Genomic DNA, 27,846 nt, shown 5'->3' on the forward strand with positions numbered 1-27,846 from the left:
ATCATACATCATCCTCGCCGCCATATTGGATAGGTCAAAGCGGAGAATAAAGATTAGCTGCGTTTAACTGTACCAACAGGTTTGCCGTCCAAACGAGATCACATGGGATTACCTTTCACAGGTGAGACTGGAAAAATACTTTTCATTGTATTTGGTCATTATAATGTAATTTTACGAACAGATTTTCCTGACTTTGTGGCTAATACGAAGTCTCGCGCATAATAGTTTATGAGCATGCATCCTTACTTCTTCTATTGTTCTGGTGTCTCCGAAGGGACCGTCTTACAGCGCCCCTAGAGGTGTGGCATGTGTATTGTATCATTTTCATCAAGCGTTGCATTGCCATATGGACCTGATATTTTACTGATCGTTGCCCATTTGGACGCGATATATAATGCACCTCAGAGCTTCCGAAGCAGTTCAACAAAACAATTTCAAATCTCTTTCATGGTAATAATCCCTATCTGGCTATAATCTTGATTCTCAAGATGCATTCAATCAGCAGGCGTATACTCGGGCCACCACGTATCAGAACAGGCTCCTGTCTCTGGCAGTGCTTTCGCCTGTTGCTATCTGAGGACTCAAGCCGATCTTCTCCAGCATAAGCATCTATTTATTTTCCAAGCAGACAGAAAATCACTTCCGTAAATGCATCTGGTTAAAAGCGCCTGCCAAATTCTGTAAACATTTCCTCTCCATCTTGACTCTGACTTGTTTATGTTTTCTCTCGAATCATCATCATCGCTGCTGTGCAAAACACAACTCCAGCCCCGAGTCCCTAGTCCTCGTTACAACATTCACTCTTTACATTGTTTAAGCATTCTGTTTGGTCCCTTATCCCACACAGGCCGCACTCACTCAGTAATTAATGAAAGATCTTCCTCCTTATCTCTGAAAGATGGTTCTCTTTGTTCAATCAATCTCAATCCAATCAAAGAGATGCCAATGACACAACTCAATTCAATCAGTGCCATGGCTAATGACGTGATGTAAGCATCATGGATTAGGATCAGCGGAAACCTGAATAATCTTGACTGATTACTCTAATTGCTTTCTGATTGGTTATTGATTGTGCGTTAGCTTTACCCTTCAGTAATATATCCACACTGTCAGCAGATCCTGTTATCCAAAGCAAGTTACAACTGATCACGAAATAATTCAATCTAAGTAGATAAGAGTTGAGATTCCTGCTAAAGGCAGTCCTCGGAATTCAACTTGCAATCCTTTGATCACTCTTAAAGCCAGTGCCCAATGCAAGGGTCTAGGCCGAAGTATACTACCCAAATTTTGTGTCAGCGCAGACTTGTGCGTGTGTGAAACTGAGTGTGCAATAATACTCTGATTCAGTAGGTGCAAGTAGACAAAGGTGGTACCCGGGTAGTTTAAGTGTGAAATACAGAAGTAGAACATTCTAAAAACGTTTTAGAAAGGTTTTCTTCCTCTTGTCTTCTTCTTCTGACATCAGCATTAAACATTAAAGAAGCTCTCTTTCTCTCAAGGTAGCCATTTTGCAAACTGCTACACATGCCTTTTGTGCATTGACAGGATAAAGAGTGGACGGAGGCCCACCATAGGGTTTGAATGGAGAGCAATGAAGCCAGACTGGGATACTTCCTGATGAGCCTCTCACTGACTGTTTGTCTATCCATCCATTTTCGATACTGCCAATCCATCAGGGTCACAGGTGAAGCTGGAGCCAATCCCAGCTGAATTCAGGTGAAAGGCAGAGTACACTTTGGGCAGGTCACCAATCTATCACAGGGCAAAAAAACCCCCAACATTCAGGTTAACACCTGTGGGTAATTTAGAGTAGCCAATTGATCTAATTCACATGCCTTTAGGAGGAAACTGATGTAGGCATGGACGGCACGGTGGTGTAGTGGTTAGCGCTGTTGCCTCACAGCAAGAAGGTCTGGGTTCGAGCCCCGTGGCCGGCGAGGGCCTTTCTGTGCGGAGTTTGCATGTTCTCCCCGTGTCCGCGTGGGTTTCCTCCGGGTGCTCCGGTTTCCCCCACAGTCCAAAGACATGCAGGTTAGGTTAACTGGTGACTCTAAATTGACCATAGGTGTGAATGTGAGTGTGAACGGTTGTCTGTGTCTATGTGTCGGCCCTGTGATGACCTGGCGACTTGTCCAGGGTGTACCCCGCCTTTTGCCCGTAGTCATCTGGGATAGGCTCCAGCTTGCCTGTGACCCTGTAGAACAGGATAAAGCAGCTAGAGATAATGAGATGAGATGAGATGATGTAGGCACAGGGAAAACATGCAAACTCCACACAGATCAGCCCTAGTTGAACACAAGGTTCAAGCCCAGAACCTTCTTACTCTGAGGTGACAGTGCTAACCACTGCACCACCATGCCACCTAGCATTGTAGAAGGCCAAAGAAAGGGAAGGCTAATGCTAGCTGAGCCTCTCATGCCCCCATTGCGGGTACACATTCCGAACTCTTGGTTACCCCTTTGGTTTTGTGTTCACGTTTTTATCTTTTTATGTACCGCTCCCAGTAGTTCAGGCAGAGTATTACAATTAATTCCTAGTGTGCATGAGTTCAGCTTGTGCATGTCACATCAGTAGAAAATCAAGTATACTTTAGAGTTACCTGTGCGCATGTCCATGTCCACATTGTGCGAAGCCGTGTCTATGGAAGTATATTTTGGTCCTAAAACTGTCCATCACATGCCAGCTGTCCGACTGTCCCCCACCTTTTATCTTGCAGGTGGAGAACCCACAAGATGGCTCTACATTGCAATTTTGGGCTGAGTCTTACCAGGTTACGTGGGTGACCTTGTCACCAGACAAACTGTCCCCAGACCTGATTTTAAGCATGGGGTGTGGACAGTCGGACAGCTGGTATGTGATGGACAGTTTTAGGACCAAAATATGCTTCCATAGACACGGCTTTGCACAATGTGGACATGGACGTGCCCATGGGTATCTCTAAAGTATACTTGATTTTCTGCTAATGCGACATGCACAAGCTGAACTCATGCACACTCGGAACTAATTTGGGCAGGATGTTTTGGGCACCTTATAAATACTCCCTGGTCAGTTCCCACTAGACCTGTATCAGGCATGATGACCCCAGGGCAGACTGAGGACCTGCTGCAGAGATGATGCTTTCCAGTTAGCTTGGAAATGTTTGGAGATCTCACAGGAAGAGCTACAAATTTGGAACTGGGGACATAAAAGTCTGGACTGACTTACTCAGTTTGTGGCCAGAAGCAAAATAGAATGAAAATGAAAATCGCTGGCTTAGAACATTAACCATGAAGCAAACATTGCCCCAATGCATAAGACTGGTGATAAAAGCCAGGGATCACTGGGGATCAGTGATTTTAGGGGTTGTGTTAATTACATGCCATGACCCATGTCTTGATCTTGTATCTCCTATAAAAGAAGACTTCCTGAGCATTTTGTCAAACACCTTTCTACCATTGGAACCAAGGATTTTTTTCCTTCAACAGCAATGGAATTCATTAAGAAATCTCGTTTAGCATTGCCAGATGGTGCTATGAAGTCAGCCAGCTCATCTACACTCCCAGAATGTTTTAAACATGTACAAATTTTAATAACTAGTTTCTTTTATTATAGCTTCAGAAGCACTTTATTCACACTTCTGTCTGACACGTCTGACAGTTCTGCACTCTCTCTAAAGATGAACTCCATGGGTTCCAGAGCATCAGGTTCCACATGTTCTGGTTCTTTTGTGATGGAAAAACGTGGAATATTTCCACCTGTCTATGACAAGAACCCTTTCACCATGTCCACTAAGTGCTACCTTTCTTTCACTCTCTTCACAAAGAAAAAGCCAGCAGCACATTTAATCCACATTTGTATCCACATCTCACATTGATAACATTATTCATGAGCAGCACATCATCCATATGTCATATTGTTCATAACCACTGAATGATGAATATGCCATGTTTTATTTCCTCCAGACACATCGGAGGAAAAAGACATCACCAACTACAACTCAAATCTGTCAGTGAAGCAGAAGGTCCGATGACAGTCCAACATTCCACATAAAAGAGCTATAAAACAGCACTCTGTACGAACCCGTCTCACTCTGTTCCAGTGTCTTAAAACACAACCAGCTCGGTTTACATTTGGGACACAGCCCAAATCCACTTGGAGGAGACTGATTTTCTTCAGCCGCACTCGTTTTATTTCATTACATCTTTTGGAGTCTTTCTTTTCAGCTGCTTTTTTGATCTCACAGTACAATTACCTCCAGCTGTGTAACACGTTGTACGGGTTATGAATAGGCAGTGGAGCCAGCTCACACAATTAACCAGATGCAGGCGATGTAAAAACACAGTATAAATACGAAGCTGAAATGATGCTGTTTTATTTCTGTATTTAATTTTTATCTTGCTTCTTGCAGTGTAAGTAGTCCAGCACAGTCCACTGGCTGAAATGTTGAAAGAAATATCCATCAAAAGATAAGATCAGAATATTCTTTCTTTCTCTCATCCATCAAACATATTCTTCCAACATGTTAGCAGCAGGTCCTGTAAGTTCTGTAAATATCAAGCTGGGGCCTCCATGGATCAGACTCATTTGTCTAGCATATCCCACAGATGCTTGATTGGATTGAGACCTGGGACATTTGGAGGCCAAGTCAACACTGTAAACTCTTTGTGATGCTCCTCAGACCATTCCTGAACAATTTTTGCAGTGTGTCAGGACGCATTATCCTTCTGAAAGAGGCCACTGCCATTAGGGAATACTGTTGCCATGAAGGGGTGAACTTGGTCTGGAACAAAGTTTAGATAGGTGGTATGGGTCAAAGTAGCATCCATATGAATGCCAGGAACCAAGGTTTCCCAGCAGAACTTTGCCCAGAGCATCACCTGCCTCCGCTGGCTTGCCTTCTGCCCATAGTGCATTGTACAAGCAATGCACATGCACCTTCCATCCACAAAAGATGAAAGAAAAAGTGATTCATCAGATCAGGCCATCTTCTTCCATTGCTCCATGGTGCAGTTCTGATGCTCATGTGCCTATTGTAGATGTTTTTGGTGGCATACAGGGGTCAGCTTGGGCACTCCGATCAGTCGGTAGCCACGCAGCCTCATACACAGCAAGCTGTGATGCACTGTGTTCCGATTCCTTTCTATTATAGCTAGCATTAACCTATTTCACAATTTGTGCTACAGTAGCTCTTCTGTGGGATCTGAACAGAGAGTCTAGTCATCATAATCATCATAGTTTCCCACCCGGCGCATTTCCGGCCTTGGGGCGCTTCTGAATGGATGGAAGTAGAAATCTGACATCCATCAGTCACAGGGGGGCTGCCTTTTCCATCATGGCTTTTCTTGCCTGTTGGGCATCAAGTCCCAGTAGCTTTTCAACATTTGTCCATACTCTCCTAGACGTTCTTATATCAAAGAGTGCCTGTTTTTGCAGGGCATCATTGTCAAGTCGGCAGATATGGCCAATATACTTCAAATGTTAGCAGTAGCAGAACTCGTGGATAGGTAGTGTGTTGGTGATCATTGGTTTGAGATTGTAAAGCTCCAATCTATCTCTCCTTCAAGCTGGACATCACTCTGTTCTTTTCTGCTTGGGGCATTTTTACACTGGTATCCACCTTTCACCATTTTCCTTAAGAAACCATGCCACAAAGTCTCAATCTTATCCAGTTCCTTCTTTGTTAGAGGCCATGCTTTGTTGATATATAACTTCCGCACACGTCACTTCCTCTGGCGGGAAATTTCAGAAAGATGGTGAGGTGAGGAAAGGACTCTCCAAACATTTTACTGAATTGGATGGCTTTATTGGTGAATTATGCCACCAAAAAAGAACTTTACAGCCGAGGAAGGCCAGGACATTAAAAAGTCACTCAATTTTCTGGCAGAAGAGGTTTCTGTTATTAAACAGCAACAGAAAACCATTATGGACCTGGTGACGGAAGTAAAGTCGCTCAGGCTGCAGAATGCCGAGAAGGAGCGGCGTCTCGCCCACCTGGAGAGCAGAGTTGCTGATTTAGAACAGTACACCAGGATGAACGACGTCATCGTCACTGGGATTCAGATTAAACCCCGGTCATATGCAAAAGCAGTGACAAGGGAGGGGGAATCTGATGAACTGGGCAGCAACTCCGTGGAGCAACAAGCGTCGTCATTCTTACACTCAAAGGGAATCGATATTGATTGCAACAATGTCGAGGCCTGCCACATTCTACCCAGGAGAGACAAGGAGAACACCGCCGTCATCATGAGATTCATCAGCCAGAAACATAAAGCTACACTGCTGAAACAAGGAAGGAAACTGAAAGGTACAAACATCTACATAAACGAGCACCTGACAAAATGCAATGCTGACATCACCAGAAAAGCATGACATCTGAAGAAGGAAAACAAAATTCAATCTACATGGATCACCAACTGCAAAGTATTCATCAAGCTGAATGGGACACCGGAGGAGGCGAGAGTTCTGGTCATACGAAACATCGAGGACTTGGACAAATACCAGTGACGCTATCGGGACTGTACGGTAATCAATACCCACGTGACACTACACCAAACTCAACCATGACACACACCGAAATAACTCTTTCATCCATTACTCGGAACACTACTTGGCTCACGCAAATGCTTGTTGATTATGAAAACCTGGAACTGAAACCACATGAATTCACTGACCATAAACTACTGGATACAGAAAATCACATAGACCCGGACAATAACTTTTTCTCAACCATTAATGACAATTGCCACTATTACACAGAGGAACATGTCCCAACAGCTAGCCGCTGTGTCCAGGGATCAGGTTGTTGAGGCCCCTGCCTTCGACTGCCACCCAATCCACACTGTACCGGTCCCCTACGGCTACCTCTGTGGGTGGTGAACCCACAGGAGGTCGGGCCCACGTCACCGCTTCGAGCTGAGCCCGGCCGGGCCCCATGGGCAAAGGCCTGGCCACCAAGTGCTCGCATACGAGCCCCAACCCCAGGCCTGGCTCCAGGGTGGGGCCCCAGCTGCACCATACCAGGCAACATCACGGTCCTTGATTGATTCTCCATAAGGGTTTTGGTGAACTGCTCTTGGTCTGGCCTATCACCTAGGACCTGTCTGCCTTGGGAGACCCTGACAGGGGCGTAATGCCCCCGACAACATAGCTCCTAGGATCATTCAAGCACACAAACCCCTCCACCACAATAAGGTGGCAGTTCTAGGAGGGGCCCTCTCCAGGTTGGTGGAGAAGTCCTGCCTCAAGTGGAGGAGTTTAAGTATCTCAGGATCTTGTTCACGAGTGAGGGAAGGATAGAGCATGAGGTCGACAGGCGGATCGGTGCAGCCTCCGCAGTGATGCGGTCGCTTTACCGGTCCATCGTGGTGAAGAAGGAGCTGAGCCAAAAGGAGAAGCTCTCGATTTACCAGTCGATCTACGTTCCAACTCTCACCTATGGTCATGAGCTTCGGGTAATGACCGAAAGAACAAGATCGCGGATACAAGCGGACGAAATGAGTTTCCTTCACAGGGTGGCTGGGTGCTCCCTTAGAGATAGAGTGAGAAGCACAGTCACTCAGGAGGAGCTCGGAGTAGAGCCACTGCTCCTCCACATCGAGAGGAATCAGCTGAGGTGGCTCGGGCATCTCTTTCGGATGCCTCCTGGACGCCTCCCTGGGGAGGTGTTCCAGGCATGTCCCCCCGGGAGAAGGCCCCAGGGAAGACCCAGGACACGCTGGAGGGACTATGTCTCTCGGCTGGCCTGGGAACGCCTCGGTGTTCTTCCTGAGGAGCTGGCTGAGGTGTCTGGGGAAAGGGAAGTTTGGGCTTCCATGCTCAGACTGCTGCCTCCGCGACCCGGCCCTGGATAAGCGGATGAAGACGAGACGAGACACAGAGGAACAGTACAATCAGTCCACTCAGGCTGTGGGAAAATTATCAATAATACACTTCAACAGCAGAAGCATGGACACTAACTTCAAACACATCAAGAAATACTTAAGTCAGTTTACTCATCCATTCAGCATAATTGCCATCTCAGAGACCTGGATTGACCTGGAGAAAGGAGTGGATTTCGAACTGGCTGGATATGAATTTAATTATATAAACAGGAAAAATAAAGGTGGAGGAGGAGTGGCGGTGTATGTAGACTTTAATTTGAATTATAAGTTAATAGATGGCATGACAACGGTGATTGATAACTTATTAGAATGTTTAACAATCAAAATTAATATTGAAAAAAGTAGAAATGTATTAATTATCTATATATATAGAGCGCCAGAAACTAGTATAGAGGCGTTTAAGGACTGGGTAGAAAAGACATTTACAGTAGATAATAAAAAAGTTATCTTCATTTGTGGGGATACTAATATTGATCTGTTGAACCCTAATAAGCACAGTATGACTGAGGAATTTATTAATACCGTGTACAGTATGAGTCTTCACCCAAAAATTACCAGACCCACCAGAATTACTGACCATAGTGCTACCTTAATAGATAATATGTTTACCAATGATATAGATAATAACATTATAAGTGGAATATTAATCAATGATATTAGTGATCATCGACCAGTTTTTACAATTTATGACTGTAATCATAAGAGAAATGTGACAGACCATAAACTTAAGTATAGAAGAGTTAGGACTGAGGAGGCCATGTTTGCATTAAATAATGATTTATTAATACAAGACTGGGAATCAGTTTATATAGAGAATAGCATTGATAGAGCATATGATAACTTTTTAAGTATATTTAAATTATTATATGATAAAAATTGCCCACTGAAGCAATATAGTACAAAACAAAACTATAATGACCAACCTTGGATTACTAAGGGATTACAAAATGCCTGTAAGAAGAAAAACACTCTATATAGAGAATTTATTAAATTAAGAACCAAAGAAGCAGAAAATAAATATAAAAAATATAAAAACAAGTTAACGAGTATCATAAGGAGATGTAGGAAGGATTATTATGGTAAATTAATATATAATAACAAAAATAATATTAAAGGAATATGGAATATATTAAATAGTATTATTAAAGATGGCTCTGGACAAATACATTACCCTAAATACTTTAATGACAAAGGTATCGAAAATTATAACATGGATGTAGTTGCTAATAGTTTTAATAATTTTTTTTGTTAATGTTGGACCAAGATTAGCTTCTGATCTGGTAACAAATGATGATTGTATTGATAATATTATAAAGAGGAATTCTTGTTCTATGTTTCTTACACCAGTAGATGAGAAGGAAATTATTGATATAGTTAATAAATGTAGTAATAAAATATCCACAGATTGTAATGATATTGATATGAAACTAGTGAAAACTATTATTGGGGGGGGATTTCTAAACCAGTAACATACATCCGTAACTTGTCATTTCAAACCGGTACATTTCCAAGCAATATGAAAATAGCAAAAGTAATTCCATTGTATAAATCTGGGGACAAACACAACTTCACAAACTATAGACCTGTTTCTTTACTTCCTCAATTCTCCAAAATTCTTGAAAAACTATTCAATAACAGATTAGATAAATTCATTGAAAAATACAAACTACTCAGTAATAGTCAATATGGATTTAGAGCAAATAGATCAACAGATGGCACTAATGGAATCAATTGAAGAAATCAGTAACTCTACAGATGATAAGAAACATGTCGCTGGGATATTTATTGATCTTCAAAAGGCTTTTGATACTATTAATCATGATATATTAATTAATAAGATGGAACAATATGGGATAAGAGTTGTATTAAATTGGATAAAAAGTTATTTGAGCAACAGGACACAATTTGTGAAGTTGGGTGACTCTGTCTCAACTCGTTTGAATATTGATTGTGGTGTCCCTCAGGGGTCAGTATTGGGTCCTAAACTGTTTATTCTTTATATAAATGATATGTGCAATGTATTAAAGATATTTAAGATGGTATTATTTGCAGATGACACAAATATGTTTTGTTCTGGAACAAATTTACATGAGTTAGAAAACATAATCTCTTCAGAATTGTGCAGGTTAAAAAGTTGGTTTGATCGAAATAAATTATCATTAAATCTGTCTAAAACAAAAATCATGTTATTTAATAATTATAAAATAAATAGGGCAATAAATGTACAGGTAGATGGTGTTGATATTGAAAGAGTTTCTAATAATAAATTTATTGGGGTAATAATAGATGATAGAATTAATTGGAAATCACATATAAAATACATACTAATGAAACTATCAAGAAGCATATCTGTGTTGAGTAAAGCTAAGCACGTCCTGGACTATAATTCACTCCGCATTCTTTACTGTTCCCTGGTTTTACCGTACTTAAATTACTGTTCAGTGGTGTGGGGAAATACGTATAAATGTTCACTTCATACAATAACTATACTTCAAAAAAGAGCTATAAGAATAATTCATAGTGCTGGTTACCGAGATCATACTAATTCACTATTCTTAAATTCAAAATGTTTAAAATTCAGGTATATTATAGAATATAAAACTGCCTTAGTAATGTACAAAGTAAGGAATTATAAAGTACCAAGGAATATCCAAATAATGTTCTCGGATAGAGAGGGGGGCTATAATTTTAGGGGGGAATTGAAATTTAAAACTCGCAGTGCTAGGACAACGTTAAAAATGTTCAGTATCTCTATTTGTGGAGTAAAGCTATGGAACAGTTTGAATGTGGAGCTCATGAAATGTACAACTATAAACCAGTTCAAAAAAAGGTATAAGGAACAGATCTTTACGAGGTATAGGGAGGAGGAATTACAATAACATGCTATTGATAATATGTGTATATATGTGGGTATGGGTACATTTGGATATATTATATAAAAAGTGAGTATTTAATATGCATAATTGTATATAATATATAAACATGGGCGGCACGGTGGTGTAGTGGTTAGCGCTGTCGCCTCACAGCAAGAAGGTCCTGGGTTCGAGCCCCGTGGCCGGCGAGGGCCTTTCTGTGTGGAGTTTGCATGTTCTCCCCGTGTCCGTGTGGGTTTCCTCCGGGTGCTCCGGTTTCCCCCACAGTCCAAAGACATGCAGGTTAGGTTAACTGGTGACTCTAAATTGACCATAGGTGTGAATGTGAGTGTGAATGGTTGTGTGTGTCTATGTGTCAGCCCTGTGATGACCTGGCGACTTGTCCAGGGTGTACCCCGCCTTTCGCCCATAGTCAGCTGGGATAGGCTCCAGCTTGCCTGCGACCCTGTAGAAGGATAAAGCGGCTAGAGATAATGAGATGAGATGGAATATATAAACATAAAATGCATAATTATGATATGGGTGTCTGTGTACATATGGATGTGTATAGTTATAGGTATGTGTATGTATGTACTGTATATATGTATTGTATGTGTGTATATATGCATAGCATAAGTATTTGTATATATATGATTTGATTTCGTCGATATTATACCATGTTGGTATGTCTTGGTATGTTGGTTTGTTTTTTTTTTGTTGTTGTTGATTTTGCTTTCTTTTGTGTATATATAGTTTATTATGGTGGAAAGTGACGTTTGGTTAACGGTGGTATAGAGGGTTAGGATTTGATAAGTTATTTACTTCTTCCTAATCCTTTCCGAACATTATTATGTCATTGCCTTGTAGCTACACTATTCTGTTTGTTTATGATGATGTTTTGATGATTGCATTTTTTATTTTTTGTTGTTTTTTTTGTTTGTTTTTATATCTTCTTTATGTTCTGAATAAAGCAAGCAATCAATCAATCGATCGATCAATCAATATATAGCACATGAGACTGCACGTGGTCAGAAATGCCACTCTTGTAGATAACTGTATTCTATTGTCTGTCAACATGTCCTAGCCTTCACTCCCCATGCGAATCAGTGAGCCTTCGACACCCATGACCCTGTCATTGGGTCACTGGTTGTCCTTCTTTGGACCACTTTTCTTAGGCACTAACCACTGCATACCGGGAACACCCCACAAGTTTGCCATTTTGGAGATACTCAGACCCAGTCATCTAGCCGTCACAATGTGGCCCTCGTCAAAGTCGCTCAGATCCTTATGCTTGCCCATATTTCCTGCTTCCAACACGTCAACTTCAAGAACTGACTGTTCTCTTGCTGCCTAATATATCCCACCCCTTGACAGGTGCCATTGCGATGAAATAATCAATGGTATTCACTTCACCTGCCAGTGGGTTTAAAGTTATGGCTGATCGCTGTAATTAGTTACATACCGAGCTCCTTCTATAAAATAAGGTATTGTATAAGCTGGTGTTCCACTGAGATATTACACTTTAATAAAATTATATCAGAAAGAACTGCTTGGTGAAAACAATGGAACATGAAGTACAGCCTCACCATTCCACTGTCAGTTTTTTTATTTATTTATTTATTTATTTATTTTTTTAGCTCAAAGTGAACTTTCCTCATTGTTTTTAACGAGCTTGACTCTCCTTTCAGTATCTGTATAAATTCCTCCAGCATCGAAGCTGAACTCTGCCCCCTGAGGATTTCTTCATCGTTCTAATCAGCGAGTTATGTTTGATTTATTTCTCCACTGCATGAGAATTTCAGCACGGAGTTCATGAGCCAACCTCCAGCAATTAAAACATGGGCTTGTGCCCAGAGCCCAACTCATGCACGATTCACTCAAGTGAGAATGAGAATGAGAGATTCTCTCTTCTGCACATCACAGGCTTACTGATACACAGCTAACTGTGCTAGCTTCAGGTGTGCTAACTCTTCTAAAAACGACGTCTGTCACATGCATTTTTTTGTGATGTTTCATTCATGTTTTTGTGAACATGGACATCAGTGAGCATGTTCAAAGTGTAGATCCAATCTGAAGTGTTGGGATTTCGACTCTAATCTACCTTTTAGAGGTGAAGGGTGCTGCCGAAACCCTTCTCCAGGTTAGTGTTCACACGGATGAGTCTATCCACTCATATTCTTTCTTTCTTTTCTCATATAAAATTCTAAAATATTTAAATATTCTAGGTCTAGAAACCTTGGGAATCTTGGAATAACTCAGTGCTGCATTCTGGCTGCCTAAGAGGTTACTGTGACATCATTGCTGAGTGAGTGAGTGAGTGAGTGAGTGAGTGAGTGAGTGAGTGAGTGAGTGAGTGAGTGAGTGAGTGAGTGAGTGAGTGAGTGAGTGAGTGAAGGACTGAGTGAGTGAGTGAAGGACTGCGTGAGTGAGGGAGGGACTGAGTGAGAGACTGAGTGAAGGACTGAGTGAGTGAGTGAGTGAGTGAGTGAGTGAGTGAGTGAGTGAGTGAGTGAGTGAGGGACTGAGTGAGTGAGTGAGTGAGTGAGTGAGTGAGTGAGTGAGGGACTGAGTGAGTGAGTGAGTGAGTGAGTGAGTGAGTGAGGGACTGAGTGAGTGAGTGAGTGAGTGAGTGAGTGAGTGAGTGAGTGAGTGACTGAGGGAGGGAGGGAGGGAGGGAGGGAGGGAGGGAGGGACTGAGTGAGTGAGTGAGTGAGTGAGTGAGTGACTGAGGGAGGGAGGGAGGGAGGGACTGAGTGAAGGACTGAGTGAGTGAGTGAGTGAGTGAGTGAGTGAGTGAGTGAGGGAGGGACTGAGTGAGTGAGTGAGTGAGTGAGTGAGTGAGTGAGGGACTGAGTGAGTGAGTGAGTGAGTGAGTGAGTGAGTGAGTGAGTGAGTGAGTGAAGGACTGAGGGAGGGAGGGAGGGAGGGAGGGACTGAGTGAAGGACTGAGTGAGGGACTGAGTGATGGACTGAGTGAGTGAGTGAGTGAGTGAGTGAGTGAGTGAGTGAGTGAGTGAGTGAAGGACTGAGTGAGTGAGTGAGTGAGTGAGTGAGTGAGTGAAGGACTGAGCGAGTGAGGGACTTACTGAAAGAATGAGTGAAGGACTGCGTGAGTGAGGGACTGAGTGAAGGAGTGACCGAAGGAGTGATGTGAGTGAGTGAAGGAGTGATGTGAGTGAAGGAGTGATGTGAGTGAGTGAGTGAGTGAGTGAGTGAGTGAGTGAGTGAGTGAGTGATGTAAGTGAGTGAGTGAAGGAGTGATGTGAGTGAGTGAGTGAGTGAGTGAGTGAGTGAGTGAGTGAGTGAGTGAGTGAGTGAAGGAGTGATGTGAGTGAGTGAGTGAGTGAGTGAGTGAGTGAGTGAGTGAGTGAGTGAGTGCTGTAAGTGAGTGAGTGAAGGAGTGATGTGAGTGAGTGAAGGAGTGATGTGAGTGAGTGAAGGAGTGATGTAAGTGAGTGAGTGAAGGAGTGATGTAAGTGAGTGAGTGAAGGAGAGATGTAAGTGAGTGAGTGAAGGAGTGATGTGAGTGAGTGAAGGAGTGATGTGAGTGAGTGAAGGAGTGATGTGATGGAGTGAGTGAAGGAGTGATGTAAGTGAGTGAGTGAAGGAGTGATGTGAGTGAGTGAAGGAGTGATGTGAGTGAGTGAAGGAGTGATGTGAGTGAGTGAAGGAGTAATGTAAGTGAGTGAGTGAAGGAGTGATGTGAGTGAGTGAAGGAGTAATGTAAGTGAGTGAGTGAAGGAGTGATGTGAGTGAGTGAAGGAGTGATGTAAGTGAGTGAGTGAGTGAGTGAGTGAGTGAGTGAGTGAGTGAAGGAGTGATGTAAGTGAGTGAGTGAAGGAGTGATGTGAGTGAGTGAAGGAGTGATGTAAGTGAGTGAGTGAAGGAGTGATGTAAGTGAGTGAGTGAAGGAGTGATGTAAGTGAGTGAGTGAAGGAGTGATGTGAATGAGTGAGTGAAAGAGTGAGTGAGTGAGTGAGTGAGTGAGTGAGTGAGTGATGTGATGGAGTTACCATCACAGTGATGAATGAATGAATAGATGAGAGTAATGGAGAAGCTCAGCTGGGAGAGTAAGGGGGGGAGGGGCAGGGCACTGATGTTCCAGTGGCACGCTGTCACACACACACACACACACACACACACACACACACACACACACACACACACACACACACACACACCTCTTTTCCCTCAGGGTTTCCCTGCATATTGTTCACTCTTTCTCCCTCCCTCTCTCTCCATCCCTAATTCCTTTGTTCTTCTCCATCCTCCCCTCATCCCCCTCCTTCGCTTCATGCCATTTCTTTGTTCTCACTCTTTCATCCTCTTCTCCCTCCTTTATCTCTCTCTCTCAATTATTTTCATTTCCTTTCTTCCCTTCATGTCTTTTTCATTCTGTTTTCATTCCTTCGTTCTTTGTTTTGTTTTTCATTCCTTCTTTCTTTCTTTCTTTTCCTTTTTCCACTACTTTCACTTTGTCTCCATCTCCTCTTTTCCTTTTTCATCTTACTCTCTTTATTCATCTCTTTTTTATTTGTCATTTTACTCTCTTTTTGTCTTCTCCCTTTCTGTCCATTTTTAAAGTTTGCTACCTTTCTTTTTCTTACTTTCCCTATCATTTTATTTCTCTCTCTTCTTGTCTACATCCCTCTCTCCATCTGTTTTTCACTTCATCACTTTCTTCCTTTCTCCTTCATTGTTGTGTTTCCTTTGTTCTCTCTCCATCTTTCTCTTTTTCATCTTCTTTCTGTTCCCCTGCTTTCCTCACTCTTATTTTCTCTCTTTATTTTTCCTTACTTTTTCTTTTTGTCTGTCTTTTAAAAAACTGATTTATTTTCTGTCTTTTTTATCTCAAGCCTTCCTTCTTTTACATCCACATCCCTGCTTTTCTACTTTTCACTTCCCCTCTTCCCTTTTTCTCATTTTGTTTTTATATTTTCCACTTCTCACTTCTCTTCTACATCTTTCTTTCTTTCTTTCTTTCTTTCTTTCTTTCTTTCTTTCTTTCTTTCATCGAACAGTATTTTTTCTTTTTTCTCTCGTTTTACTGTGAACTCAATATTTTCTTTCTTTCTTTCTTTCTTTCTTTCTTTCTTTCTTTCTTTCTTTCTTTCTTTCTCTTTTAATGCAGCAATATCTTTCTTTCTTTCTTTCTTTCTTTCTTTCTTTCTTTCTTTCTTTCTTTCTTTCTGTGTATCAATATCTTTCTTTCTTTCACTGAACAGTATTTTTCTCTCTCATTTTACTGTGAACTCAATATCTTTCTTTCTTTCTTTCTTTCTTTCTTTCTTTCTTTCTTTCTTTCTTTCACTGAACAGTATTTTTCTTTCTTTCTCTTGTTTTTCTGTGTACTCAATATTTTCTTTCTTTCTTTCACTACAGCAATATTTTCTTTCTTTCTTTCTTTCTTTCTTTCTTTGTATCAGTATTTTTCTTTCTTTCTTTCATTGAACAGTATCTTTCTTTCTTTCTTTCTTTCTTTCTTTCTTTCTTTCTTTCTTTCACTACAGCAATATTTTCTCTTTCTTTCTTTCTTTTTCTGTGTATCAGTTTCTTTCTTTCTTTCTTTCTTTCTTTCTTTCTTTCTTTCTTTCTTTCTTTCTTTCTTTCTTTCATTGAACAGTATTTTTCTTTCTCTTGTTTTTCTGTGAACTCAATATTTTCTTTCTTTCATGTTTTGTTGTTTTTTTCTTTATTTCTTATCAACATTTCTTTCCTTCTTCCTTCCTTCCTTTATCATTTCATTTCCATTTCTTTTGATTATTTCTGTTTCTCAGAGAGCCTGCAGATCTACAGGACATCAGTTATTCTGTGTGTGCTGTGTTCTTTTCCTCACACGTAATCCCAGACCCGTTCTTTACACCGTATTAAACTATCACCCTGACCTCAGAAACCCCAAACACTCTCAGTTACTTTCACACTCCACAGAACAAGCACAGCAAACACTGCGTGGTCAGGGCTAGCCGCTAATGAGGTAGCTAGCGAGGCAATTAGCACGGCATGCTGGAAATCCCTGTGGGTCCCTAATTAAGCGACAACATGGCTTGTTACAGCAGCAGCTCTGAAAACCCTTTGGAAAGAGACGGACATGGTGTTTCAGGGCGTGTGCTGGACGTGCACCGAGTTCCTGATGTCGCTCACTGTCATATTCTGTTCTGGCAAGAGTTCGAATAAAACATCGATTCGAAGGTATTTTTGTTCTTCCAGGTTGAGTGGATCAGATCTTCAGATCCAGGGGTCAAGTACTGATGGGTCATAGGCACCCGATTGGAACTGTACCTTCTTCTTCTACAATACTTTATATGTTTTTATTAAGTCTGTCACAGTGATGGAGGATAGTCTCAGCCACATTCACAGCAGATTCTGTCCACAACAATCAAGTCCTCTAGTGCCAACGATAGGACAAATTTGGATTTATGTTGACGACACTAACACTGAAAAAAGTAGACTCAACCTTTTGATATTTTTGTGATATTTCATCCATAACCTGCCAATATTCTTCCTCCTTGTCCAGCACTGCTACCAGAGCAGGGTCCATGTGGACCCTACCGAGCCACATGTCATATGAATTTGAGCATAGTTTTATGCCAGATAACCCTTCCTGGTGCAATCCTCCCAATTAACCTAACCTGTATAACTTTGGATTGTGAGGGAAACCGGAACACACTCACACAGACACAGGGAAGTGTATAATGGCATGAACAAAGGAGATTTCTGAGGACCTCAGAAAAAGTGTTGTTGATGCTCATCAGGCTGGAAAAGGTTACAAAACCATCTCTAAAGAGTTTGGACTCCACCAATCCACAGTCAGACAGATTGTGTACAAATGGAGGAAATTCAAGACCATTGTTACCCTCCCCAGGAGTGGTTGACCAACAAAGATCACTCCAAGAGCAAGGCGTGTAATAGTCGGCAAGGCCACAAAGGACCCCAGGGTATCTTCTAAGCAACTGAAGGCCTCTCTCACATTGGCTAATGTTAATGTCCATGAGTCCACCATCAGGAGAACACTGAACAACAATGGTGTGCATGGCAGGGTTGCAAGGAGAAAGCCACTGCTCTCCAAAAAGAACATTGCTGCTCATCTGCAGTTTGCTAAAGATCACGTGGACAAACCAGAAGGCTATTGGAAAAATGTTTTGTAGACGGATGAGCCCAAAATAGAACTTTTTGGTTTAAATGAGAAGCGTTATGTTTGGAGAAAGGAAAATACTGCATTCCAGCATAAGAACCTTATCCCATCTGTGAAACATGGTGGTGGTAGTATCATGGTTTGGGCCTGTTTTGCTGCATCTGGGCCAGGATGGCTTGCCATCATGGATGGAACAATGGATTCTGAATTACACCAGCGAATTCTAAAGGAAAATGTCAGGACATCTGTCCATGAACTGAATCTCAAGAGAAGGTGGTTCATGCAGCAATACAACGACCCTAAGCACACAAGTCGTTCTACCAAAGAATGGTTAAAGAAGAATAAAGTTAATGTTTTGGAATGGCCAAGTCAAAGTCCTGACCTTAATCCAATCGAAATGTTGTATATTTCAGCAACTTTATCTAAACTTTATTAAAAAAAAAAGACTTCATTTGTAAATTGGGAGGGTGACTGCAAACAGGAAGTGAGGTGAAATTTCAACAATGGCTTGATGTTCTGCTTTCAAATGTAATATATCTCACTGAGAGCAAGTGCTTATGACCCAATTAGCTTTTGGACTTCCCACTCAGAAGTTCCTGTGTCACTCAGAAGTTCCTGTGTCACACCCTGCTTGGCCCCCTTAATCGCTGCTTGCAGCTAGATTTCTCAGGTCTGTTCAGTTCCTTTTTGATTCTTCAGTGTATTTAATATCGTGCTGCATGTCCTTAAGTCCAAGCCTTTATTTCTGTATTTCTTTTTTTTTCCTGAATTTAGTTTTACCTTTGTGTCTGGTTTGTATTCCCTGTTCTTTCAAGAAAAAGCCTTTATTTGTCACATATTTAAGCACGGGCGGCACGGTGGTGTAGTGGTTAGCGCTGTCGCCTCACAGCAAGAAGGTCCTGGGTTCGAGCCCTGGGGCCAGTGAGGGGCTTTCTGTGTGGAGTTTGCATGTTCTCCCCGTGTCCGCGTGGGTTTCCTCCGGGTGCTCCGGTTTCCCCCACAGTCCAAAGACATGCAGGTTAGGTTAACTGGTGACTCTAAATTGACCGTAGGTGTGAATGTGAGTGTGAATGGTTGTCTGTGTCTATGTGTCAGCCCTGTGATGACCTGGCGACTTGTCCAGGGTGTACCCCGCATTTCGCCCGTAGTCAGCTGGGATAGGCTCCAGCTTGCCTGCGACCCTGTAGAAGGATAAAGCGGCTACAGATAATGAGATGAGATGAGATATTTAAGCACACAATGAAATTCCTCCTCTGCATTTAACCCATCTGAAGCGGTAAACAAGGAGCAGTTGGGGGTTAGGTGCCTTGCTCAAGGGTGCTTCAACCCAACCTCAGCCCAAGACCGCCCCATGTTAACCTAACCTGCATGTCTTCGGAGCACCTGGAGGAAACCCATGGGGAGAACATGCAAACTCCACACAGAAAGGCCCCTGTCAGCCACTGGGCTTGAACCCAGAACCTTCTTGCTGTGAAGCAACAGTGCTAACCACTACACCACCGTGCCACCCTTTCAAGTTCCTGTCCATGTATTTCTGGTTTCAGTCCTCACCTGTATTTCTGGTTTCTTGATTATGGATGATCCTCGTTTGATGTTGTGATATGTATAAATCCTATGATTTTACGCCAAGATTACGCACTTGGGTCCTGAACTACTGTATTCTTGTATTAAAATGAATAAAAACTGAGCAATGGATAAGTTCACATGGCTACCTGAACGTGAGGTTAAAATACAGCTCAGTAATACAGACAAATTTTTTTTTTGATCACTGGAATCTGCTAAATGCTTTGTTTTTATTGGATAATAAATAAGGGCATTTCATGTAAATACGATGTTTAATGAGGGTAAAATATGGTGTCCCGTCTGCATAGGAAATAAGGGACTAGTGACTCCGCAACTTCTATCCGAGTTCTGGTTACATTCACTTCTGGCACTAAAGCTAGCCGAACTACATCATCACCATCATCTTCATCATCATCATCATCATGTTATTTGTACAAAACCCAAATAACGACTCGTACTCTTACTCCGGAAATCCACCATTTTTCACTCGTTTTTTCCGTGACATTAATTCATTCGCGTTAGCTGAGAGAAATGTGCAGCGTGCATCCTACCTCCAGAGGGAGCTCTCGAGCACTTTGCTGGAATCCGCATGGTAATATCTGGTCAGGATGAGGATGACCTGTTGAGAAAGAACAACCTCTGGTTAAATACGTGCTAATCAGGTTAAACATTAAAGGCGTCGAGCCACCGTGTTCCGAGCCAAGTACTGTGTAGTGTTCAGCCTCAGGCATGAAGATTGAAAAAAAGAGGACGTGAGAAAAGAAAATTTGTGAATAATTTGTCAGGGTTTCAGTTTTCTGCCAAAAAATGAAATAAAGTCTCACCAAATGACTTCTGTTGATCATACACACTTTAATCCTGCCAGAATTATTTATCATGATGCGTCCTCTGGTCTACTACTAATATTACACACACACACACATACACACACACACGGATCATGTTTCTTTCATTTCCTCTTGTGTTTTGTGTCATGTGGCAGAGGTCTTTACACATCTTTTATTCATGCTGCTTCTATGAATAAAATAAATGACTGTGCTCTGTGTGTTTTATTTCTTTGATATCTCCACTGCTTCACTGTTTTTTCTCCTTGAGAATCAATACAAATGTAAAGGAGTCCCGAAAGAAATAAAGAAATTCAGCCTGAATTGAGTCAGGAGATTCATCATTTCCACACGAATGACTGACAGATCAAGGTGTCGGGGGCGGTGACAGTCAAAGCCGAGGGCTCTGATTGGCTAAAGAGGTGTCAATTACTCAAACAGGAGAGAGGAGATGAACAGGCATTCTCATACACACAGGGCTGATACAGTCATCTCATCTCATTATCTCTAGCCACTTTATCCTTCTACAGGGTCGCAGGCAAGCTGGAGCCTATCCCAGCTGACTACGGGCAAAAGGCACAGTACACCCTGGACAAGTCGCCAGGTCATCACAGGGCTGACACATAGACACAGACAACCATTCACACTCACATTCACACCTACGGTCAATTTAGAGTCACCAGTTAACCTAACCTGCATGTCTTTGGACTGTGGGGGAAACCGGAGCACCCGGAGGAAACCCACACGGACACGGGGAGAACATGCAAACTCCACACAGAAAGGCCCTCGCCGGCCACGGGGCTCGAACCCAGACCTTCTTGCTGTGAGGCGACAGCGCTAACCACTACACCACCAGGGCTGATACAGTCATGTGGAAAAAAAAAAAATACACCCTCTTTCAAGTCTAGGTTTTAAGTGTTAGGACATAATAATAATAATAATAATAATAATAATAATAATAATAAATCATCTGGTCCTTACCAGGTCTTAAAATTAGGCAAATACAACCTCAGATGACACATGACGTATTCACCCTGTCATTATTTATTTAACACAAAGTCAGCCAAAAATGCACTAGCAATGTGTGAAAAATTAAATACACCCTTACTGCTTCCATAGAAATTACGAAGGGAATTAGCAGCCAGGTGTTGCTGATCAAATTTATTTGATTCACTGATCATCAGCCAGTGTGGCCACCTCTTAAAAAGCAGAAGTTTTGGCAGTTTGCTGGTCTGGAGCACTCAGGTGTATGTTAACACAATGCCAAGGAGGAAAGCTATCAGCAATGATCTTAGGCCCTGTCCACACGGCAATGGATTCAGGTGACTCCGATACAATTGCTTATCGTTTAGGCCTGGCGTCCACACGGCACCGGCATTTTGGGTGCCCAACACGCAATCTTTTTGAGAACGGGTTCCAGAGTGGAAAGATCTGGCAACGTTGCCGTTGTGAAGTCGTCTGGATGAGTAGAACGGATTTGTTTACGATGATGTCACAACCACATGACTGTGAGTGCTTCACGCCGGGTAGAAGTGTAACGAACTCGATGCGAGTTGTCAACAAATCCTATAACTTGGTTCATGAAACGCGCTTACAAAATATTTTCACTGTGAAGATTTATTGTGTAATGGTGCAAAGTGAGAGAGAGAGAGAGAGAGAGAGAGAGACTCTGCCCCAATCCCGCCAGCAAAAATAGGGAAAAAAAGGAGCGATCTCACCTCTTCAGATGATGGTTTAAGTCCTACAATACATTCCTCAAAAAGGGCGTAGAAGAGCAAATTAATCCATCAACGTGTAGCATTCAATTTATTCCGGACCATTAAAGACGCCGCCTTCCGCGTAGAATCATACGTCATCCTCGCCGCCATATTGGATAGGTCAAAGCGGAGAATAAAGATTAGCTGCGTTTAACTGTACCAACAGGTTTGCCGTCCAAACGAGATCACATGGGATTACCTTTCACAGGTGAGACTGGAAAAATACTTTTCATTGTATTTGGTCATTATAATGTAATTTTACGAACAGATTTTCCTGACTTTGTGGCTAATATGAAGTCTCGTGCATAATAGTTTATGCACATGCGACCTTACTTCTTCTATTGTTCTGGTGTCTCCGAAGGGACCATCTTACAGCGCCCCTAGAGGTGTGGCATGTGTATTGCATCGTTTTCAGCAAGCGTTGCGTTGCCATATGGACCTGATATTTTACTGATCGTTGCCCATTTGGATGCGATATATTTTTAAATAACATCTCGTTGCCGTTGTCGTGTGGATGTAGCCTTAGAGAAGCAACTGTTCCTGAATACCAGTCTGGGAAGGGTTATAAGGCCATTTCCAAACAATCTGAAATCCATCATTCTACTGTGAGAAAGATTATTCAGAAGTGGAAAACATTCAAGACAGTTGCCAATCTTCCCAGGTCAGGCTGTGCAATGCTCAGAGAAATTGCAAAAAACCCAAGAACTACATCTAGGACTCTACAGGACACAGTCAGCATGTTAAATGTTAAAGTTCATGACAGTACAATTAGAAAAAGACTGTGCAAGTATGGCTTGTTTGGAAGGGTTGCCAGAAGAAAGCCTCTTCTGTCTAAAAGGAACATGGCAGCATGGCTTAGGCTTGCAAAGATGCATCTGAACAAGCCACAAGCCTTCTGGAACAATGTCCTTTTGACAGATGAGACCAAAGTGGAAATGTTTGGCCATAATGCACAGCGCCATGTTCGGTGAAAACCAAACACAGCATATCAGCACAAACACCTCATACCAATCATCAAGCACGGTGGTGGAGGGGTGATGATTTGGGCTTGATTTGCAGCCACAGGGCCTGGGCACCTTGCAGTCATTGAGTCAACCATGAACTCCTCTGTATACCAAAGTATTCTAGAGGCAAATGTGAGGCCATCTGTCCAACAGCTAAAGTTTGGACGCAGTTGGGTCATGCAACAGGACAATGATCCCAAGCGCACCAGCAAATCTACAGCAGAATGGCTGAAAAAGAAAAGAATCAAGGTGTTGGAATGGCCAAGTGCAGACCTCAACCCAATTGAAATGCCGTGGTGGGACCTTAAGAGAGCTGTGCATAAACAAATGCCCTCAAACATGAATGAACTGAAGCAATGTTGTAAATAAAAGTGGGCCAGAATTCCTCCACAATTATGTGAGAGACTGATAAAATCATACAGAAAACAATTGCTTCAAGTTATTGCTGAAAAAGGTGGTTCTACAAGCTATTGAATCATGGGGTGTACTTACTTTTTCACACATGGATTCTGTATTTTCACTTAATTTGTGTTAAATAAATAATGACACAGTGGAATCTGTTGTGTGTTGCTTTAGACCTGAGGTTAGATTTGCATAATTTTAGGACCTGGTAAGGATCAGATTTTTTTTGTTGTTGTTATGTCTTGATTGGTAAAACCAAGAGGGTGTACTTTCTTTTTCACATGACTGTATGTTCTTTGTAAGTAAGTAAGTAAGTAAATAAATAAATAAATATTGGAAAAGGGGTTGTAAAAGTCATTATTTTACTGAATAAATGTTTATGTGTGTTACCGAATCAATTAATTATTATTAATAATGTGTTAGGGAATACATAATAAATAAATGAATAACCAGACAATAAGGACAATAATGCTGATTAAATAAATAAGCAACATCCATTAGTTAAAAATAAATAAAAGAACAAAATAAAGGGCAACAGGTTTGTAAATTAAACATAAAGATTAGAAAATAAAACATTATTGAGTGGCTAAAAATACATAATGCATTTTTAAAATATTGCAAACATCGAGCTGGCAATTAAACTACAACCCCGATTCCAAAAAAGTTGGGACAAAGTACAAATTGTAAATAAAAATGGAATGCAATAATTTACAAATCTCAAAAACTGATATTGTATTCACAATAGAACATAGACAACATATCAAATGTCGAAAGTGAGACATTTTGAAATTTCATGCCAAATATTGGCTCATTTGAAATTTCATGACAGCAACACATCTCAAAAAAGTTGGGACGGCGCAATAAGAGGCTGGAAAAGTTAAAGGTACAAAAAAGGAACAGCTGGAGGACCAAATTGCAACTCATTAGGTCAATTGGCAATAGGTCATTAACATGACTGCGTACAAAAAGAGCATCTTGGAGTGGCAGCGGCTCTCAGAAGTAAAGATGGGAAGAGGATCACCAATCCCCCTAATTCTGCGCCCACAAATAGTGGAGCAATATCAGAAAGGAGTTCAACAGTGTAAAATTGCAAAGAGTTTGAACATATCATCATCTACAGTGCATAATATCATCAAAAGATTCAGAGAATCTGGAAGAATCTCTGTGCGTAAGGGTCAAGGCCGGAAAACCATACTGGGTGCCCGTGATCTTCGGGCCTTATATGGCACTGCATCACATACAGGCATGCTTCTGTACTGGAAATCACAAAATGGGCTCAGGAATATTTCCAGAGGACATTATCTGTGAACACAATTCACCGTGCCATCCGCCGTTGCCAGCTAAAACTCTATAGTTCAAAGAAGAAGCCGTATCTAAATGTGATCCAGAAGCGCAGACGTCTTCTCTGGGCCAAGGCTCATTTAAAATGGACTGTGGCAAAGTGGAAAACTGTTCTGTGGTCAGACGAATCAAAATTTGAAGTTCTCTATGGAAATCAGGGACGCCGTGTCATTCAGACTAAAGAGGAGAAGGACGACCCAAGTTGTTATCAGCGCTCAGTTCAGAAGCCTGCATCTCTGATGGTATGGGGTTGCATTAGTGCGTGTGGCATGGGCAGCTTACACATCTGGAAAGACACCATCAATGCTGAAAGGTATATCCAGGTTCTAGAGCAACATATGCTCCCATCCAGACGACGTCTCTTTCAGGGAAGACCTTGCATTTTCCAACATGACAATGCCAAACCACATACTGCATCAATTACAGCATCATGGCTGTGTAGACGAAGGGTCCGGGTACTGAACTGGCCAGCCTGCAGTCCAGATCTTTCACCCATAGAAAACATTTGGCGCATCTTAAAACGGAAGATACGACAAAAAAGACCTAAGACAGTTGAGCAACTAGAATCCTACATTAGACAAGAATGGGTTAACATTCCTATCCCTAAACTTGAGCAACTTGTCTCCTCAGTCCCCAGACGTTTACAGACTGTTGTAAAGAGAAAAGGGGATGTCTCACAGTGCGAAACATGGCCTTGTCCCAACTTTTTTGAGATGTGTTGTTGTCATGAAATTTAAAATCACCTAATTTTTCTCTTTAAATGATACATTTTCTCAGTTTAAACATTTGATATGTCATCTATGTTCTATTCTGAATAAAATATGGAATTTTGAAGCTTCCACATCATTGCATTCCGTTTTTATTTACAATTTGTACTTTGTCCCAACTTTTTTGGAATCGGGGTTGTAAACAAACAAATAAACAAGTTAATACAGAATATATTAAATCAGTAAATAGTTAGGGAATAAATGAAAATAAATAAATATTGCCATTAATAAACTTGTAAGATCAACAAATATATTTACAAACCCCATTTCCAGAAAAGTTGGGATATTTTCCAAAATGCAACAAAACAAGTCTGTGATTAATTCACATGAAACTTTATGTAACTGACAAAAGTACAAAGAAAATATTTTCAGTAGTTTTACTGACCAACATAATTGTATTTTGGGAATATAAACAAAGTTAGAATTTGATAATACCTGCAACACACTCAAAAAAAAGTTAGGACCGAGACAATATTACTATTGTATTACATCATAGTTCCTTTAATAACACTTTTTAATCATATGGGATCTGAGGATACTAATTGTTGCAGTTTTGTAATTTGAATTTTTGTCCATTTTTTCTTGATACAAGACTTCAACTGCTCAACAGTCCGTGGTTGCTGTTGTCTGATTCTCCTCTTCATGATGCTTCATACATTCTCAATACGAGACAAATATGGACTGGTAGCAGGCCAGTCAAGCACACGCACTCTGTGTCTATGAAGTCATGCTGCTGTAGCCCATACAGAATGAGACCTGGCATTGTCCTGCTCGAATAAGCATGGACTTCCCATGAAGAGATGTTACCTTGATGAATGTGTCTCTCTAAAATCCTGATATATCAAATAGTGCCTTCACACACATGCTACTCCCCCATGCTGTGGGCACTGATGTCCCCCAAAACCATCACAGATGCTACTTTTACACTGAGAACTTGACGTCCGGTTTTCCTGAAAACAAGTTGAAATGTGACTCATCTGACCACAGCACATGTTTCCACTGACTTTCAGTCCAGCTGAGATGAGTTCAGGCCCAGAGAAATCAGCGGCATTTCTGGATAGAATTGATGAATGGCTTCCTCCTTGTGTAATACAGTTTCAGGTTGCATTTCTGGATGCAGCAGTGGACTGTGTTAAGTGAGAACGGTTTCCTGATGTCCTCCTGAGCCCATGTGGCTATATTTATCACATGAGCATGATGGTTTCTCAGGCAGTCCCACCTGAGGGCTCAAAGGTCACGCCCATTTGACAGTGGTTTCCTACCTCGCCCTTTACACTCTGAGATGTCTCCAAATTCCCTGAATATTTCAACAATATTATGTTCTGTACACTGTAAAAAATGTCCGTAGAATTAACAGTGAATTTATGTAAAATCATGACATAAAAAAACTGTAAATACAAAAACAATGAAGCAGTGTGTAATTTACATCAATATACTGTAAAACTCCTAACCAAATACCACTGTTAATTTAACAGTAAGAATATGCTGAATTGATCATATTTTTTTGTAGAATTTACAAATTGTTGTAGTTTAACCTTCATCCTACCAAGTGGGGTCCATCTGGACCCCGCACCTATATGTTTGTTTGCCATTTTAAAAATATGTGACATACTGCCTCACCGTTTTATGAATTTGTTGGAATTTATGTCTTAATTAAAACACTAAAGCACCGGAAGATCAGCTTTTTGCATTGTGAAGGTATAAGTAATTTGTTACTGGGGTCCAACCGGACCCCAGAGTAAAGTTTATCTGTCTTTCATTTTATAATTGAATAGCACACTGAAAGTTAACTTCTTTTATTTCTTTTATGTTCCATAATGAAACTACCAAGGCATTCCTTCTTGGGGTCCGTGTGGACCCCACTGCTGCAATAAGCACAGGCTGCAAAACAAAAGCCCTAAATTATTTTACAGTTACTTTTTTGTTTTAAATTCTGTAAGAAAAGACCTAAGTTGTAATCCAGAATGTTTTACAGCTGCATGAGCTGCAAAAATCATGTATATAATGCCAATTTTTTTTGTGGCGCTATAATTTGCTACATGTATGCTAGTTATTGCAATATTATTGCAATGTTATTGCATTTATAATACATCATTGATATTCAGCCATAGTGGATTTTGTTCTTCAATAAAGTTATGTCTGTTTGCCGCATTGAATTGGTTCTTACTGCATTGATTTCAAGGTATTCCCTCCTGGGGTCCATACGGACCCCGCCTGGTAGTTTGTGTATGTAAAATTGGCTGGTAGGATGAAGGTTAAGTGTGTTCTTTATGCCTTGGGCCCTTTAGTGTATTGCTGTTATTAATACAAGATGTTCTGAACAAAACTTATCTGGTGATTTTGTC

General features: G+C 41.3%; 1 protein-coding gene across 3 annotated transcripts in view; it reads right to left on the bottom strand.

The window, feature by feature from the left end:
- The window catches only part of sorcs2 (sortilin-related VPS10 domain containing receptor 2), a 511,416-nt gene that overhangs the window by 346,218 nt on the left and 137,352 nt on the right, over positions 1 to 27,846 (bottom strand). For all 3 annotated transcript variants that reach the window (XM_060915854.1, XM_060915847.1, XM_060915839.1), the window contains exon 2: positions 19,958 to 20,025. In XM_060915854.1, the coding sequence (XP_060771837.1) occupies positions 19,958 to 20,025 (68 nt within the window). The remainder of the gene's footprint in view (positions 1 to 19,957; positions 20,026 to 27,846) is intronic.

Source organism: Neoarius graeffei, chromosome 1 (assembly GCF_027579695.1).
Source record: "Neoarius graeffei isolate fNeoGra1 chromosome 1, fNeoGra1.pri, whole genome shotgun sequence".
Classification (NCBI taxonomy): Eukaryota; Metazoa; Chordata; class Actinopteri; order Siluriformes; family Ariidae; genus Neoarius; species Neoarius graeffei.